The sequence below is a fragment of the Lycorma delicatula genome, chromosome 2 (assembly GCF_047948215.1).
Source record: "Lycorma delicatula isolate Av1 chromosome 2, ASM4794821v1, whole genome shotgun sequence".
In the NCBI taxonomy this organism is placed as follows: domain Eukaryota; kingdom Metazoa; phylum Arthropoda; class Insecta; order Hemiptera; family Fulgoridae; genus Lycorma; species Lycorma delicatula.
Window position 1 is genome coordinate 147,886,111 of NC_134456.1, and position 20,073 is coordinate 147,906,183.

The 20,073-nt window shown below is 29.2% G+C and overlaps 1 protein-coding gene across 13 annotated transcripts in view; it reads right to left on the reverse strand.

The window, feature by feature from the left end:
• The window catches only part of ATP8A (ATPase phospholipid transporting 8A1), a 453,786-nt gene that overhangs the window by 124,581 nt on the left and 309,132 nt on the right, over positions 1-20,073 (reverse strand). For all 13 annotated transcript variants that reach the window (XM_075356432.1, XM_075356440.1, XM_075356443.1 and 10 more), the window contains 5 exons: positions 14,509-14,677; positions 10,051-10,156; positions 6,549-6,658; positions 2,311-2,406; positions 60-191 (listed from right to left, as the gene is read on the reverse strand). In XM_075356432.1, coding sequence (XP_075212547.1) covers positions 60-191; positions 2,311-2,406; positions 6,549-6,658; positions 10,051-10,156; positions 14,509-14,677 — 613 coding nt within the window. The remainder of the gene's footprint in view (positions 1-59; positions 192-2,310; positions 2,407-6,548; positions 6,659-10,050; positions 10,157-14,508; positions 14,678-20,073) is intronic.

Below are 20,073 nucleotides of genomic sequence, written 5' to 3' on the forward strand. Positions count from 1 at the left end.
AGTACTGTACAATATATTATATTAATAGAATACCTTAATAATTGTTAAATTGTTATTACCTTTATGATAGGTGAATTATGTGGGTCATCTGTGGTTGAAGCAGAATAAATAATTTCTGCTACACTACATTGTTTAAATTCCATGACATTCCTTGTTAATGTACCAGTTTTATCAGAAAAGATGTATTTTACCTAAAAATAATAAATAAGAAATTCAGTAATGATATGCAAGCCACAGTCACAGATTTTGATATCATTTTCATTAAACACTTACCAGTTAAAAACTGCAAATTGATTTTTAAATAAAAATAGATTAATATTGTGGATATTAAGATAAAAAAAAATTAATTCATGAAGTCATGATTCAGCCCAGTTGGTTAAAAATAGGTAAATTAATATCTTTATTGACCAAAAAAAATAGTTTTTTAATGATCATACCCAAATTAAACTGAAAATGAACATAGACAATAGATCATTGAATCTACCAAAAATGTAGAAATAATATGTTATTATAATACACGGTTACTCTCTTTGATATTTACAAGTTGTTTTATCCTAAACACTAAAACAGTTCTGTTGTCTGGTTTGGTAAAGGTGAATATTGTAATTTTTTTAAGAATAATTGTCATTCTTTTTAGCATTTAGCAAATACTGAACATTAATAACTGTTATAAACACGATAGGCTAACATGTTTAATTTTCTAAATATCATTTATACAAACCATACTTATGAATGCCAGGTAATGATCTCACAGCCCATTTTTATATCTTAACAACTCATTTATTTGAGAGAACTCCAAGAGATGAAATTACATTTTATAAGAGAATATATGTGGATATAATAAATATTTAATAACAATGACAAGCTTAGCATTTTTAATAAGGCACTTCAGAACAAAACAGTACAACTTGATTTTGTTACAAACAAAAACGATCAGATCATCCCATGAGAACTTGTCATCTAACAAAACACCCAGAAATTTTGTTTTATGGGCAAGTGAAATATTGTTGTTATCATTAATAGAGATTCTATCCACACGATGAGCAATGTTACCTCTACCCGAGAAGAACTGAACAGTTTTATCCACATTTTATAAGATTTTATCAAACTAAATTTATCCATATTCATACATTAAAATTTAATTTATATTTTATTATTATTATTTCATACATTTGTAAGTTGTTTAATAAAAATGGTGGGCAGCCTGGCACCTTCTACACAAAGCCACCTAGGGCATATGTCCTGCCAGACCAGCAGCTTCATGATCAGCAAGATAATAAATAAAATTGGTATTAAGTAATTTTAATGACCTTAATGCATATACAGTAAATAATCGCTTATTAAATAAAGTATGCAAACAATTTAGGTTTATCTAATTAACAGCAACTGTTTTTTTAATACTCATTAACAGAGTAATTATTAATACTGTTTCTGAAAAAGGAAATCTTTCTTCATTTTAAATAAACTGATAAGAAAATCTTTTGGATCATTAAGTAATTTAATAAAAATAGAAAGTGAAGCACTATGAGGTCCTTTTTGACAAATAAGGTAAAAATATTTCTATAAATATATTGTGTTAAACCATAAAACTTGGGAAACAGATATTTTTCTTAGTGTATTTCTATAAAACAGATCTGTGTCAAAAACAATTTATCATTGTTTATCACTGTAAATAGATTTAAAAAATGTTAATACTTTATTTATTATACCAGTATAGTAATTTTATATACAATCTAATTAATCATGTTTGATATTAATTATGCATTACTGTAAAATGTAGAATAACTTAAAGGTTTTTTTAATTATATAAGATAATGTTCTATTTTCACATATTATTGTAGAACAGCGTTTGCTTGCTGACTAATACTAACTAGCTGTGATTGTAAACACATCTCATTACTACTGAGAATTAAATTAAAATCTTTGTCATATTGAACTTTCATGTATCATAGTGCTCACCATTTTGTAACGACTGTAATTGTGGTTGACTGGAACCACAATGATTCAGTAGCAGTTTTGGTAACCACAATACCAAAACTACTACTGAATCATGAGAAGGCAAGATATTTCCTATTACAATGTAGCTTATGCTTAACTTAATTATTTTCTAATAATCTGAGTCTTTTTTTAATTAATTTGAGGATCTTGGTCCAAATTTTCATCTAACCAAGTACAGGAAATATCGACCTATGTGTAAATTAATTGCAAATAACATATTACAACGGAGAAATTTATTAATAGTATATTAATAACAGAAAAATATATAATATAAAAAAGAAGGAATCCAATCCAAATCATACTACAACATACCATTCCTAGCTCTTCATTTAAATTGGAGGTTCGTGCGACAGCAGGTGTGTCAGTCTCTTCATGGTACATATCCAGATCCATATTTATAAACATTGCCTAGAAAAATAAATAAGTAAAACTCTTTTTTAAAGTTACCTTAAAGTAACTATAAAGGATTGCGAATGAAAAGATTTAGCTATTTTATTTTACAATCAACGGTACATAAAGGACGATGATTCTAGGAGCATATCTGCCCACAATTAAAATATTTTTCCTATCAATGAATAAGAGGTACTTGTTAAATCTAAGTGAATTTGGGAATAATTTTGCAACTTATAAATTTTAACTAGTTTAAGCCAGTCTTGAAACATTCAACACTTGAATTATAGAAGCTAAAAAATAAATAGATATACCCCTGATATACTTCCTTCCAATATTTTTTTTATTATTATAAAAGTTAATAAGTTATTTACAATATACTAAAATTTTGTCTATTTACGTATTTTTAGTAAAAAATGTCCATTTATTTGAATATTACATATAATCAATTATTAAATTTTCACATATGATAATATGTGAAAACTATCAATGTAAGATATAGATTACTACAGATATGCACTCAGTAATGGATGTTTTAGTGTAAACCCCCAGTGTCTCAAGAAAGAGAATATGTGTGTGCTACATCTGGCAGTTTTATGATGCATGGAGTGAAGTGTGGTATATCAACTTGTTCATTCCTTCAATATAGCTAGCATACATGTGTGATGATGTGAATCTATGTTGCTACTTCTTGGTTGATGTACTGTTCTATTTATTTTTTATTGAACATTCTACATAAAGCATTTTTAAGTGATAATTTTGACAAACTATTAATTTAATTACAAATATAGCTCTAATTATAAACTCTTATAATTCAGTATTTCAATGACCCAATGCCCAAATTTTCCTCTTTTCTTTCATTTTCAGAAATTATTAAAGCTGTTGCAATCATTTGATTGTAAAGAAGTGACACAATTATTTGCCAAAACAGTGTTGGAAATGGTGACTGTAACATGTTAAAACAGGAAAAATTTATTAACAGTATATTAATAACAGAAAGATATATAATGTAAAAAAGAAGGAATCCAATCCAACTCATACTACAACATACCATTCCAAGCTCTTCATTTAAATTTGATGTTCTTGCTACTTTAAATCCATCATTTTATGCCAAACACTGTTTTGCATAAAATGATGAATTTAAAGGCTTACTTTAATAAAGAATGAAGGTAACCAAAACTAGTCTGTGGTGAAAACAAGAGTATGCATTCCTGAAATGTATTCATAAGTGCATCTATGACAGCCTTAACAGTAGAGATGAATGTGGGACACACTCTCTAGCTTAGTACTGTCAAACATTACTACTACTAACTTTATTAATGGACAATTTTATAAAACTATTTTTAACAAAAATCATTAAACATTTTATTTCTGGTCTAGGTAATGTCTATTTATCCTTTGAAATTACTAATAACATTAAAGAAAATTAATTTGCAACTGTTACATTGTCATAGCCTCTGTTTAGCTGTATGTATAATATTGACTAGAATAATTGACAAACTTTCACAATTTGTTATAAAGACTAAATTTATTTACTGTATCAAGAGGACATATTACGGGCATATAAAATTATTATGAAACACATACCAGATAAGATCACCACTGTTTACTTTGAAGAGTAGGGTTCTTCATAGTATCTAGTAGGGTTGTTTCATTTTTTGTTCTTTTAAATCTTAATTTACAGAGATTTATAATGTTATAAAATATTTACAGTATATAGAACTCAATACTTCATTTCCTCCTTTTTTTATTTGTCTTTTAAATATGTAATTCTAAGGTTTTCTTGGCATATGAGGGGGGGGAAATTTGGTAGCATTTTTGCAGTTGAATGGTGTTCCAGATGTTAATCAACTAAAATATATCAATGCTAGAAAACATAAAGAAATTCAATCTCTAAGAAAAATCAAATTTAACTTAATTTCAGTGTTTTTCACGCACAGCTGGGTATTTATTTATACAGATAACGCTATGCTCACAAATTCACAAAACAATTTTTAAAGTATTATTATTTTAAAGCAAATAAAATTCTAAAAACACAATTCTTCTAACATCGCTAAGATTTCAGCTCTATAAACTGTCATGTCTAGTTAAAACAATTTCATTGTTCAAATTTTGTTAAACCAGATAATATCATTTATATGCATGATGCCATAAAAAACTGTAGATTTGACAGAAATCAAGAAAATTACCATAAATTAAAATAAAGACAATGAATAAATGATAATAAAGCTTAAATTATGGTGTATGGGTTGCAAAAATATTAAGAAAATGAAGAAGTAGCTTGGCAATTACTAAAATATGTATATACAGTAAATTATAAAGTGCTTTCTACAAAAATTATGTCAATTTTGTTGCACAAAAATAAAATCTTCATTTTAAAATTGACATCTCAAGAACAGTTAACTGGATTTTGATAAATCAAAGACTAAAGAAAAATTTATTCTTATTAAATTTCACTCAAAGAAATCACATATCCTTTAGAGAACATGATTTAGCTAACAATTAAAAATATTATTAAATGACGCTATAAAATGTGACATGTTCTCTATTTAAGCTTAACTACTCACTTAGTAATGTAGTTATGCGGATAAATTAACACAAATAAACATCAATATATACAAACATTCTGATAATACATAAAAACAATTCAGCTACTAATTTTATATCCAAAGTTAACGCTTAATGATTTTGATCAATTGCAAATTTCTTTTGAAAAAATACATCAGTCACATAAAACAGGTTATTACTTTTTTTAATGAGCTTAATACCACTGAATCCCCTGTTCAAAAGCTATTAACATACATCCTAAATATATAATTCTCCAGAGCTATGAGAGTTGGACTATCAATAGTAATTAGAAATTTGTTTTCGTTATTACAACTGATGAAGCTGAAATTACCGAAATTTTGTATAATGTCAATGAACTACAATAATAACTACTATTTATACTCAAAAATAGATATTAAAAGAATAATAATACATTTTACACTCTTTAAAACATAATTATTTCTTCTAAAATCAAGGGCTGTTTAATAAGAAGAGACAAATGATTGTTTTAATATGGTTCATTCAATGACTTCTTTTTGCAATTCCGTTATTTTTAACATAATCCCCAAATACAATAATACCCTTCCATCACTCTATGCTAGATTTTTTTATGTTAGCAGTAAAGAAACTTTTGCTAGAAATATATAGCTTTGTACTTCTGTTTTTACTTGTTTATTACTATGAAACTTGACTTCAATTAATAATAAATAAATCCTTGAGGGGGACTAAAAGAAAATAATTCAAATGAAACGAGATCTCCTAGGCTGTTTAGGTGAGTATAGTAGAAATTCCCACTTTAATTTCTTAATGGCTTTATATACTGATTGAGCAATATATAAATGGGAATTATCTTAAAGAAGAAGCATTCATTTTTCTTTGTTAACCAGAGTTGCAAATTTATTTTTTTTCATACAGCACATTTTAACAATATTTTTAATTGTATCAACAGTACTGGCAACTATCAAGTTCACAAAACCTAACAGCCAAGAACTTATTGCAAGAGTTTGTTAATATTACTTTACTAGTTGATAGTTGGGTATTTAAGTTGGATATTTAAGTTTTTCCTGGATAGAAAACTGGAATGCTTTCCTTCTTACTCCATGCTTTGCTACTCGGATTCTGCTTATAATTGTTGATTCATCTGATCCCAAGTAACTCATCTTTGAAAAGATTTATCTCCTTCAATCAAATAGTGTTATGGAGCTACTTTTATAATAGTCAATAAGTTGTATTTGAACTCACCCTCAAATTTTTTTTCTTTTGTTACAGCAGTTCAGTTTATTATGAACAATCAAGTGAAGTGCAACTATACTTAAAACTTAAATAACGCCATTTACACATTTGTTTACAAATAACAATTAATTATTAAGCCATTTTGGAATTGTTTAACCACCGTGTAAAAATATATAATTTATATGGTTTACACCCTTTGAATTCATGGATGCAAACATGCTACAAGTGATAAGTATCATATTTACACATTTTTTTTTTAATTACACCTGTTTATCTACTAAATGACCCTTTATTTATATTTAAACTATTATTTACATTATTTTAAATGATATCTAACCATTATTATTATCATCATAAATATAATTACAAATAAATATTACCTGAATAAATCTAACAAGTTCCAATGAAACTTGCAATGAAATCGGTATCAGATTATTGTATAAAATTATAAACGTTAACAAACTATAACCAAAGTTTTTTGAAAGTACATCTGAAAAATGAAAAACAATTATAACTTTATAAAAAAATTATACCAAAAATAAATTTATAAAAAAAGTAGCAATTTTTATACCTCATCCACCATTTTTGTAACATTATATCCAATACACTAATTTTATCTTGCTTTCAGATAACTGAAATAATCACTATAACTACAGGTATTCAATAATACAATAAACCCTTTAAGTAACTTTTCAAAATTTAAACAAAGAAAAATTAAATTTAACATAAGCTCATACCTTGAAACGATCTATCCTTATGTATAAGAACCTACCACGCCACCACAAGAGAAGGAAGCAATTCAAACATACAGGATTGTATGTTTGAATTTTGTATAAAACAAAAATTTTGAAGTAAAAATATTTTGAGCTGCGACAACTCTAATTAAAATGGCAGCCATTTTATTATTTTTCTTAGTTAATTTAACACTGACTCCAAGAAGTGTCTTTCGTACCTAAAAATAGATAGTTTTGATATAGAAGCATTTGCTAAATTTCAATTTCCTATGTTTAACTATTGAAAAGTTATTTAAGGGTAGCCATACTCTGTAACACCTTGTATACTTATTAAATTAAAAGTGCTACATGAAAGTCAATAAGATTTAAAAAAAAGAAAATGTAACTCAAGAGAAAATAATAAGACAAGCATTAGGAGTATACTAAATACTAAACATATAGACGTAAATAATAAATAACCACTAAAGAAAATAAGGTATTTTGTAATTAATGCATAAAAGAAATCTGCTAATAATGTTATCATACTAGTATGGATATTTTATGGTAGTGAAATGTGGATAACAGAAAAGCTAGTAACACTGAGAATTGAAACATATGCAATTGTCTGTTTCACTTCATATTAACACATTGGAAAACAGTAATGAAATAAGAAAGAGTGATCAAAAACACACAAAAAATACTAAAATCGATAACTAAAATATATACAGACAAGGTTTCATGTTTTTAATCATCCTTGTAGATGGCCTTCTGTAATGTAGTTCCTGTAGTTTTTAATTTGTCTTTTTTGCTGGTCTTTAGTTCTTAATGGAAGGAGAATTATTATTGCACATAGTAAATTTAAAAGAAAACATCAACAGTAAAACTGGAGAATGAAGATGGTATAATTCTTTTGAAATTAAACAATCATAAAAAAAAATAATTGTTTCTTGGCTGAAGTAAGGATGTACCACTGTCATATTGTATGCAGCAATACACTGCCTTGAGGCTCTTAAAGACCAATAAATTTAGTTATAATTACTATGATATGCTAGGTTAATATGAGAGTCATTTGGAAAGTGTTTAGAATGAAACAGATGACACAAGTAAGACCAAATGACTATGAAATTTGTTAAGTATAATCTAGGTAGCATGCTGTAAAGTTTCAGATGCGTTTGTTTAGTTACTTGTTTGTGGCTGTCAATTAAAGCAAACATTTTGATGTTTTCTGAAAAATGGATAAAATTGAAGTTCGAGCTATTATAAAGTATTTTGTTTTAAACTTCTATGCCCTACGGATATACAAAAAGAGTTAAGACTCCAATTTAAAAGAGTCTCCTCCTTCAATTTTGATTGTAAAAAAGCGGGCTGCTGAATTTAAATGTAGTTGTACACCCATGCCAGATGATGTGCATTGTGCATTTGAGACATACAAACACCACTAAGACTGATGAAATTGTCACAAAAATTCACAATGTTGTATTAAATGATTGCCAACTGAATATATGTGAGCTTGCTGACACTCCAAACATCTCAATAGACTGTGTCCACTATATTTTACACAATGCTTTGGGTATAAAAAAAACTTTCTGTTCAATACGTAATGGGTCTGCATTTGTCGACCAAAAATGCATCTGAGTAAACACTTTTCAAGTCTGTTTAGACTTATTTAAACATGATTCTGCTAGGTTTTTTCAGTGTTTTATAATGGTAGATGAAACATTACACATCAGAGACCTAAAACAAATCTAAACAATGGGTAGGGCAGGTGGAAGTGCACCAAAGAAAGATGGAAAATGGTTCAATCTCCAGGAGAAGTCATGACTACAAGTTTTTGGGATTTTCATGGTGTGATAGACATAGATTACCTGGAAAGAGGAGGACATTCCTCCTGGGAAGTATTACATTTCACCACTGGGCCAATTGAAGGGTGCTATTCAGGCTAAACATCCACATCTGGCCAAAAAGAAACTGCTCTTTCACCATAATGACGTGCCTGCATATGAGGTCTGTAAATAAAGTAATGAGACTAGTTCAGAAAAACTTTTTATTTACAATACAATTATACATGGACTCTCACCTTCGAAATAATATCCTTGGGAAGCCACGCAATGATTCAAATGGTTTTCATACTCTTCATAGCATTGTTGGAACTCAGAAACCAGAATATCCTTCAGATGGTCGGTTAAATTTTTTTTATATTTTCTTCTGTTCCAAAATTATGTCCTTTGAAGTGTTTATTTAAAGTTAGGAACAGGAAAAAGTCACAGTGATTAAAGTCAGGTGAATAAGGTGGTTGAGGTACTACAGGAATGTTTTACTTTGCCAAAACTCATTAATTGAAAGTGCAGTGTGACAAGGTGCATTGTCATGATACAGCATCCAGTTGTCTTTGATGACTGGTCTCACACAGGCAACTCTTTTCCGTAGTCTTTCAAGAATTTCTCAGCAAATATATTGATTTACAGTCTGTCCTGGAGGCAAAAACTCCTTATGGGCAATGCCATTATTATCAAAGGAACAAATTAGCATGGTTTTGATTTGCTTATATTTGCTTTTTTGGAATGTAACTGTTTCCCGGCCTTCTGAAAATGCTTTAAACCACCTAAAAACTTGGGCTCGTGACAGAACGTCATCTCCATACGCCCTTTTCAATTTTTAAAAAGTTTCAGTAGCATTCTCATCAAGTTTAACAAAAAAATTGATTGTACAACGTTGTTCATAATTAGTATCATTCATTTTTGTAACGCACAACAAACACTCATTTCACGAAAAGTTTGTTTACATCTTATGTGGCAATAATACACTAAAAATATTAATATATAATATAAATCACTTGTTCATATTAACATATGTTTACTAGTAACTTTACAGTGTTGCCACTTTTGCTGCCAAAAAAAAACTAGTCTCATTACTTTATTTACAGACCTCATACATATCTCGGGTTGTTGTTGCAAATCTTCATGACTTATGCTTCGAAATGCTTCCACATGGGCCATGTTTGGCTCCCACCGATTACTTCCTCTTTATATATATATATATATATATATATATATATATATAAAAATATATATTTCAGTAAGAATAAGATTGATTTTATTTTATAGTTAAATTTGGTTACCATATGCATCTAAAAAAATAAACAAAAATAACTTAAAAAAGAATTTTGTACCTTTTAATCCGATGTACCAATGTCCAGAGTGAGTTTTTGTCCAAATTTGATTACAGACTGCGCTAATGATGCAGAGGAAAATAAGTAATATAAACAACATTAATACCTGAAAAAAAGAAAAACCCTATTTAATGATTTACACATTTGATAAGAGGAAAACAACTTAAAACATTCTAGATTATGATACTGTATTACTCTCTAGCGATCCTATGCATAAAATGAATCTTTAAAAAATAACTAACATTTCTTTTTCTTGACAAATGAACAATAATAAACTTTACTTACCCATGTTAACTGCATTATTAAACAATATTTTTTTCTTTACAAAATCAGTAAAATAAGAAAAACAACAATTCATGTTATATTATATGTACACAAGATCATGGTGTACAGGTATGATGTAGAAACAAAGTCTCAGATGTGCAGTGTATCAAAAATTGTCACAGAGACTGAAAAAACTTGCATAATCATTCAAATACAATTGTGATGTTGTTGGTCTTTTTTTGGTATAAAGGTGTTATTCACTATGAAGTTTACCTCTAGGACAAAACAGTAGTTAACTGCCACTACTACCTAAAAGTCATCAGACTTCTCTGTAAAGATATGAGGAAGAACTTTGATGTTATAACTTCATGTGAACCACACATTGTCGTGGTTTCTTCACCATCACAATGTGTCAACACACACATTGATATTAATTCACAAGTTTAATAAAAAAAATTCATTCTCAGCATCATCCTTCATCCAATGGACTCACCTAACCTAACTCTGGTGACTTTTTTAATTTTTACTATCTCTTCTACTACTAGCACCACTACTTGCTGTGTATGTTACTATTTTCATCTAATTTACCAGTTGTAATTGTTCATGATTCATAGCAGTATAGTTTCATTTTTTGCAGTAGTGTTTTTAAAAGGTCTTTTTCAATCAAGGAAAAGGTTGCTAGAGTAGAAGCTTATGTGCATTCTGGATCCTTTCAAGAAATGCATCAAATATTCTAGGAAAAATCTCAGTAGGCATCAAATCTCACTGGCATTCGAGGAATGCCAGTATCACAGCAGAACAGCATACACAATTTGATTAAAAAATGGCATATAACATGGTTGGTTTTTTATGCATAGACAACCTACTGTTATGACTCCACTCCACAATAACAAATTTGATATATGGCGTATTGTTTCTGGTACTCATACAGTGCAGCCAATATTTTTTTTACTATTATCATTATAAAAGTGCACAGCACAATTTTCAAAGAATTTTATGCTCATTTAACAGGTTAAGAAGAGTATGATCTCTTCCAACAAGTCAGGACAACATGTCGCATATCAACCAATCCATAGCATGCATTCATGCGGCTTTTACAGAAGAAGAATGAACTATCAGTAGAGGATGGTGGCTTCCGCATTCCCCAGATTCATCTAGTTACAATTTTTTCATTCAGTGCTATTTTAATTATAAAACAAATCTTTCCATTTTGCCGAACTGAAAGTGAACATTCAACAAGAAATCAATAACATTGACAAGATTTTGCATAAGGTGACTCTCAAATATGATCTTTCGAGCAAAAATTTGCTTGCTGTGCAGCGTGTTTACTTTGAACATCCTTTATAAAAAAATGGTAATTATGTAAACTTTTGCTAATGTAAATACAGAATTTAATTTAATTTGCATTTTTATTTTTTCATTTCATTCAAAGAATGTTACATTTTGCAACTGTGTTAATCTGTAGCAGCTCAGTTCTAAGTTGCTGATCTAGTATAAATAAATACTATAAAATAACACAAAATCTACTAAAATAATTTGAATGTTTATTATTCATTTTTATTTTACTCTTCCTAATAAAATTATTTTTACCCAGAAATAATTTTTTTAGAAACTTATAAATACAAATTTTTATTTTTATTTTTTTTAAATTATAATTTTATAATTGTATTGAATTTAAAATGGGTGAAGATATTGATACTGTAATGGCCATACGGCCACTACTATAAAAAAATGGCCACCATGCTTCCCAACATCAGCCAATAATGTTGGGAAGCGTGGTGGCCATTTTTTTTCTTTAATAGCTTTCATAAATAATTATTTTAATTAGAAACAACAAAATAACACTATAAATTACTACATAATGGAATATAACTGCACCATAAAAGCTTTTAAATGGACAAGATAAAGATACTATTAACTGCAAACCATCACCGATCAATTAGTTTTGAGCGACAGATCGATACAGAGATTATCAAAACTGAGTATTCTGATTTTTTCTGAAATCCAAAAGCTATTCAAAACAAAAGTAAACCCAACATGCACAACAATATACATTAAATCGGAAGCTACTTTCAAATAACAAGGTTGTGTACTAGAATGTAGACACCACTTGATAAAAAAGCTACTTGCACAAGTACAGGGTGAGCAACATTAAACCAAACCCATAATGTACCCACTACAGAATTAGTAGGTTATGTTGGAATGAAATTTTATGAATGATATGAATAAATTAAATAACAAAAACATAAAGCATAATTTAAATGTTGTATTTATTTACCTTATTGTTACAAAAGATGTTCAAAATGGCCATCTTGGGCATCAATGCACTGTTGTGCTCGATTGATCATATTGAGAGCTGTCTGATGCAAAACGTTGTCAATTACGTTGATTTCTCGTTGAATGTTTACCTTCTGTTAATAGCCCCAAAGGAAAAAATCACAAATAGACAACTCTGGGAAACGTGGAGGTCACCGTCCTCTGCTGACAGCTTGTTCATTTGTGAAAGCTGCATGAACTCGATTCAATGAAACGTTTGATGTGTGACAGTTTGCTCCATCTTGTTGGAAGAAGCTGGAATTCTTTTTCATATCAGTTATTGCGCATAGAATTCTTTGAAAATTGTAAGGTAAACTTGTGTATTGACATTGCGGTCAAAAAATATTAGTCCCATAATACGATTACCAGAAACGGCACACCAAACACCAATTTTTTCATCGTGAAGTGGATGCTTGAATATCTCATGAGGATTCCTCGCCATCTAATACCCGGTGTTCTGTGAATTAACATGGTTGGATAAATGAAACCATGCCTCATCTGATATGAAATACAACATCGGATCTATCTGTCCATCAACAATGTTTTTTTTTCAAGAAGCCCGTTATAATAATCAAGTCGTTTTGGTTTTTCTGTCTCCTTCAGTTGTTACACAGTTATAATGCAGTATGGTTTCAATTTTAATTCATGAAGAATTTTATGACAAGATGAACGTCAGTTACCTTTAAAGTATTTAACACCAGATTGTTGGGATAACTTATGTAGTGATTTTTTTGGACTGGCAGCAATTCTCCTTTCAATATCGGCAATGGCCTGTGGAGTCCTAATGGAAGGTTGCCTATTTTATTTTGCATTTGAAATCGAACCTGTTGTACGCTATTTTTTAACTAAATCATGTATGCTCCTCTTAGCTGGTATACAGGTATTCTAAAATTTTTCTACGAATACTTGACGTGATTGTTCAAACGATTCAGAACGAATGTAGGCCTCAACTATAGCTATCCTCTCCTAAACTGAATAAGGAACTTTGCACAAACACAACTGCATTTACAATACTGCACTGAAAGGTAACCACCTGACAAGCGGCAATAATCAGTAGTAACATATAAATCCACTAGTCACACTAGTTGTGTGAGAGTCTTTCATAAATAGTGTTAAGTAAGGTTTTCATTATGGGTTCGGTTTTATTTTGTATACTAGGTATATGTATAAAGCTGAAAATGGGTATTAGGGGAGGTTAACTGCTTCATATTGATAAAAATAGGAAAAAAGAAAAGAAATTAACAAAACTATTTAAAAGGCATAAAGCCTTTACAACATATTGCTACATGTAATAACGAGTATATTTTGTATGTCGTAAAAGTGGACTCACTTCTACAACACAAATGCTTTATCACTAATCATTAATGCTTTATTATCAGGAAATGAGGGGAAGGTTTATCGGTTTTAAGTTAAGATCTTGGATGTATACTCCTTTGGATAAGACAAAACCCTGATAGTTCATAAATTCTTTTATAAACACATTATAGTTTATATGGAATAGAAAAACAATATTTTTTTGAATTTCATCAATCTTGTCATTCAACAGAGAGATAAATACTATTACAAACAAATGAATACATTGAAAATGTGATAAGCAATGCAAAAAGAATATAATGTCTTTTAAAGTTAATATTGTTAAAAAAAAAAATAAAACATGAGCAACTAACTGATATAACACAGTTTTGAGCCTGATTCCCAGTTTACAGATAAGAGTTTTCACAAATTCATCTCATTACCTGTACACAAGCAAACTCTATTAAAGGAATCATGCATTTAACAAAATTCTTTATAAATTGTAACTGAACCAGTATGAAATTATCATCTTGTGGTGGGAGAAACAAACACCTTAGTAATTAAAAAAATTATACTAATACTAACCTGCGTATTAGTTATTTTATCAACAGTTGATCTTTTTAATGGGGCAGCAGTAGAATTTTTCATCAGTTTAGTTTCATGCCCAGTATAAATCACTAGCCCAAAAATCCAGCTGGTGTTTCTCAATACGGCTCCTCTCAGTAATACTCTATCTGGTCCAAGTGGTATAGTCCTTTAAAATAAAACTAAACTAGTTCCATGAAACTGCTATAATATTGCACTAAAATGATACTATTAAGTAAAAATAAATTAATATGTACATTTAGCAGTTTTATACTAGCACTAAAATTAAACAATACAGAAATACTAATAACGCATTTTTTAACCTTAGAACATATAAATCATTGTAGCCAATCTTCAACCCTTATTTAAACAAGCACTTTATATAATACAGATATAATCTTATAATATTATCTAGCTTTGAAACAATATAGTGTAGCAATAAATAAACATATCTTTTATTTTGATCAGTTAATAACAAAATTCATTATATATTACACTAAGAATGGGTAGATATACTATTCCATGGACAAAAAAAAAAATTACCCTGACATTTAGCTGGATGGACAGGGGGAACTGTGGTAAAACTTTTAATAATAAAATAAAAAATAGATGAGTGCATGAAGTAATTTTAAGGCAAATAAATGAAAATTGTGAATATAAAAAGAAACTAAAAAGTAGTATATAATTCAGAAGGCATTAATAAAAATTATTTAAGTATTTAAGAACATGCAGAATAAAGTTTTTTAAAAATATTTTCTATAATTAGTATAATTTAAAAATTCATTGACAGTGTATTATTGTAGACAATATTGTTATTGTGTAATATTGTTAACAACAGAACAAAAACAGTTCTGCTGTTTGGTTTGGTAAAAATGGATGTTGTAATTTTATAAAATAGCTGAATATTATTCTTGGCAAGATTTCACATTCATAAATAAAAACACCAGGATAAATTAACATTTTTATTTTCAACATTTTAATTTTCCAATCAACCTAGACATTTCATATTAAACAATGATCTGACAACCCATTTTTATACCTTGAAAACTCATATTGGCTTTTTGAGGGAGCCCTAGAGCCCCAAGAGATAATAATATACTTTTCATAGTAATATACATACATATATAAACATAATAAATATTTAATAATGTGGACAATCTTAGTGTTTTATTAAGCAAGTGCTTCAAAGAGTAACAGTATGGTTTGATTTTACCTTGCAAACAAAATCACTTTGTTTATCCCAAGAGAATGTATCATCTAATAAAACAACTATAAATTCTGCTTTGTAGGCAACTGAAATGCTACCTTCTATCAACAAGATCAGCAATGTTACATTTACCTGAGAAGCATAATATGATGGCGGTTTTATCCATTTTTAAAGTTAGGTGGTTACTATCCATGCAGTGAATAATATTTTGAACTACTAACATAGAATTTTCAATTCTTTTTAGATAAATATGTCTGTTATCAGCATACAGCAATAAGATAAAATGAAACCTGTTGAAAGATCATGCAATTGTAAACTGTGAAAATCAGTAATTTCGATTTAGGACATGAGAAGCACTAAAAAAAAAAAAGATTGATAAACTAGAGTAAAGAAGTACTTGACTAATTATAAATACAAAAGACCAGAGTTCTCACCTTTAGCCACACATTTGACAGTAAACAGGTCATAAAATGAATTTATTTTAAATGAGAGGTTAAAAAATGTCAGTAATAGAAATGAATTAGCTATGATGCTTACATTACTAATTACGATGAATAAATTTCATTATTGAATAATGATAAATAGCTATTAGTTTTAAACTTAATATAAATCTTTTTGTGAAAATTTTCAATCATAAGAACATTAAACACTGTTACCCCTCCATTAAAGTTTATTCTAGGGATGGGATACCTTTTTGATTGGTGCAGCACTCTTGTTTATATTTCCCTATCTTCTGATAAATTTTCATCAAATCCATCCCTATATTTAAAGGAACTGCATTAGATTGTGGTGGGCAATATGAGGTAGAAGTTTCAATGGTTCATTTATTTTCAAAAAAAAACTTTAATACTTTTGATTACGTTTGCCCAAAAAAATACCTCTTACTTTTCGTTTTTAAAAATTGTTTTTATTTTTAATCTACAAACACCAGTAGAAATATGATTTCGGTAGTATTTCATTAGAATTTTTTATTTGCTAATTATTATTTTTTCATTATCATTTCTATTTTTTTATTTATTAAAATTTTTTAAAATAATTTCTAAGAATCTACTGATGATGATTATTTAAACATTTTAACAGCCATAAAATGTAAATAATTCTTTAATTCTTATAAATAATATGATACTTAAAACACATAAAAAAAATAATGTGTATTTATATTTGTGTAAACAATTTTTTTCAATAATTGCACTTTCCTCTTCCTTTCTTTTATATCCTGTTTTCTACAGTGATATTGATTACTCTCTGTTTGTGTTCTCTTTTTAAAGCCATTTTTCAGTCACTCCTTGCTAACTGGAGTTCATTTCAATCCATGACACACTATTAGAGGGTTCAAGAATTAGAAAAGTTTCAATTTCATTATAACTTTCCTAATTTCTTTTTTTCAGCTATCAATAGCTGTAAAATATCTACAGGGTAAGTGATAATAATAATGTGTTTATTGCATATAAAAAAAGAAGTAGAGAATATTTACAGAAAAAAAGTAGAAAAACATAATTGGAAAATGGCCTGTCCAAAAGAAAACAAACAAAAACGGATAGAGAATTTCTGCAGAAACCACAACCTATCTCAAAATCTATATATTTCAAGAGGAAACCTCAAAAACTCAAAACCAGGAAACACCCCGACTACACTAAAGAAAAATGGCAACTAGACCATGTCTTCATGGACAAACACCACCAGAAGGAGTTCTACAATGTAAAAGTCCTCCAAGGAGTAGATACAGGCTCAAATCACTATGTAGTCAAAATTAAAATTAAATTTACTCCCCAAAGAAAGCAACAAAACCAAGCCCCTAAAACTAAAAGAAAAGTGGATCCTACCCAACTAATCAAGAATGAAAATTACCAAACAGGAATCGAAAAAATAATCACGGATAAACTCGAAGATCTAGTCAACAACTTTAAACAAATTGCAGAAGAATTAATCTCGATAAAATCCCGTAATAAAGATCAATAGTGGAACAGTGAATTCGAGGAAATAATGAAAAAAAGACATCAAGTATACCTATTTCACAGTCCCAAAATCAGAAACATCCTTCCAAAATCAAGTAAAACAAAGAAAATAACCACCTGAACCCTAAGAAGAATAAGACAACACCATAAAGACACACTGAAGTCAACAGAAGAATTCAATAAAACACAGTCGAGAGACTAGTAAAGGACCTTAAAAAATTAGCTCCAAAAATACAAACCCCTTCTAATAAAGAATGAAATCAGTAAACTGGCCCACAATAATAGACAACGCAGAAATCCTAACTAAATACATCAACAAATTCAATTAAATTGCGAAGAACCAACAGAACTCCTAAACTTCAACATCAACACACCAATAACATCACCAGAAATAAAATCACCCTTCCACAATAAAAGACATCTACCAAACACTGAGTGAGATGAAGAATTACAAAACAGCAGGAGAAGATCAGACTTTTTTAGATCTGGAAACATGCAAGAAAATCGGTAAAAACTGCCCTTCATCAACAACTTGTCAACATCAGTATCAAAGAAGAACTACCACAACACTGGATGACAGTCTCATCCACCTGCAACGCAAAAAAGGGGATAAAACAAAACCTAACAGTTACAGGGGAATCTCACTCCTAAACACAATATATAAAATTCTTTCAAAAGTCATCCTCAACAGGATCGGTTCACAACTCAAGAAAGAAGTAGGAGAATACCAGGGAGGTTTCAGGTCCTGAAGGAGCTGTCCAGACCAGATCATGAATCTCAAGCTAATAATGGATTACAACAGCAAAATAAACAAGAGGAATGGTGATAACATTGTAAATTTCAAGAAAGCAGAAGATTGCATCCACAGAAAATTCCTACTAAAAATTCTAACACACCTCAGACTACATACCAAATTTAAAAAACATGATAAAACTGACCCTCACAAACACTAAGTCGAAGGTAAAATTCAGAGGCCAGCTCATGGAACCGTTTGAGATCAAAACAGGACTGCACCAAGGAAATGGGCTCTCACTGCTGTTATTCAACTGCGGTCTAGAAATGGTAATGAGGAAATGGCTTAAAAAATTCCCCAGAAAGAAAAAAATACGCTGAAAAATCAAAACAAACTGCCTTGGTTTTGCTGATGACTTGGCACTGCCCGAAAATGACATTGGCAAATCTAAATCACAGATATTAGAACTCCAAAATATTGCAAATAAAATTGGCCCCAAAATACCATTTGAAAAAACAGAAATTATGCCACAAAAACCTATACAATTAAAAGAAATAAACATAAACGATAATAAAATAAAAATATGAAAGTTTATCTCTAACGTAAAAACCATTTCATTGTAAACAAATTTTTCTGAAAACTATATAAATACTTTTTATTTCTCTGAAACTACATACCTTACACTACTTCTCTATATAATCACCACATGAAATAAGACATTTATTGAATGTCATTAATTCTGTTATTTCTAAAGCTTTCACACCATTTTCGGACATTTCTTTCATTCATTACATTATCACCATACACAGCAACCAACTGCCTACGAATTTTAGCCAGTTTGATGTTTTGATGGTTTAAAAACAATGACTATGTATTTCACAGTCAGAGGCAACATCGATTTTCCTATTCATTTTATAACCTAATAACTCACGTGCAATCAAAGATACTACAATGCGACATCTTACAGACAACAGTATAGTGTGTACATTACTAGTGTGGTAATGAACGACACAGGTTCACCAACCTTACGGAGAGAAATTTTCCAGCAGTCTTTACTTTACAGATATCCCTCTTAGTAACCTAATTTAAATACCTCAGAGAAATAATAACAAACAACCCAAATGAAAAAAACAGTGATCCAAATAAAAAAAAAAAAAAAAAAGGCTAGATAAAGCTCAAAAATTAACCTGGTACACTTACAATAAAAAAATGCCTTGCAATAAACGCAAAAATAAGACACTAAAAACAGTTATAAAACCAGAAGCCACATATGCAGTAGAAACACTATTCCACCTGAACAAACAATCAAAGACAGACAGACTCCAAAAAATCGAAAGAATTAAAATAATCTCCATCAATAAAAAGTACCAGAAAGATGGGCAGTGTTGGATTATGCCCAACAAAGTTGTGTACAAAGTTATAACCCATCACTGTTACCATGCATAAGAGGAGACTAGGATTCTTTGGACATATCATAAGGATGGTATAAAATCTAATTAGAAAATATATTATAAAACAAAGTTTTTATTGGAAGTTTTTATTTTGATTTATAAAAGATATTTAATTTAGAAGTGTGAATTTTTAAATTTACAATGTTTAATTGAAATGAGAAAATAAGACTAAGAAAAAAATGCTTAAACTTTCAATACTGGTACACAACTGTAACAGCA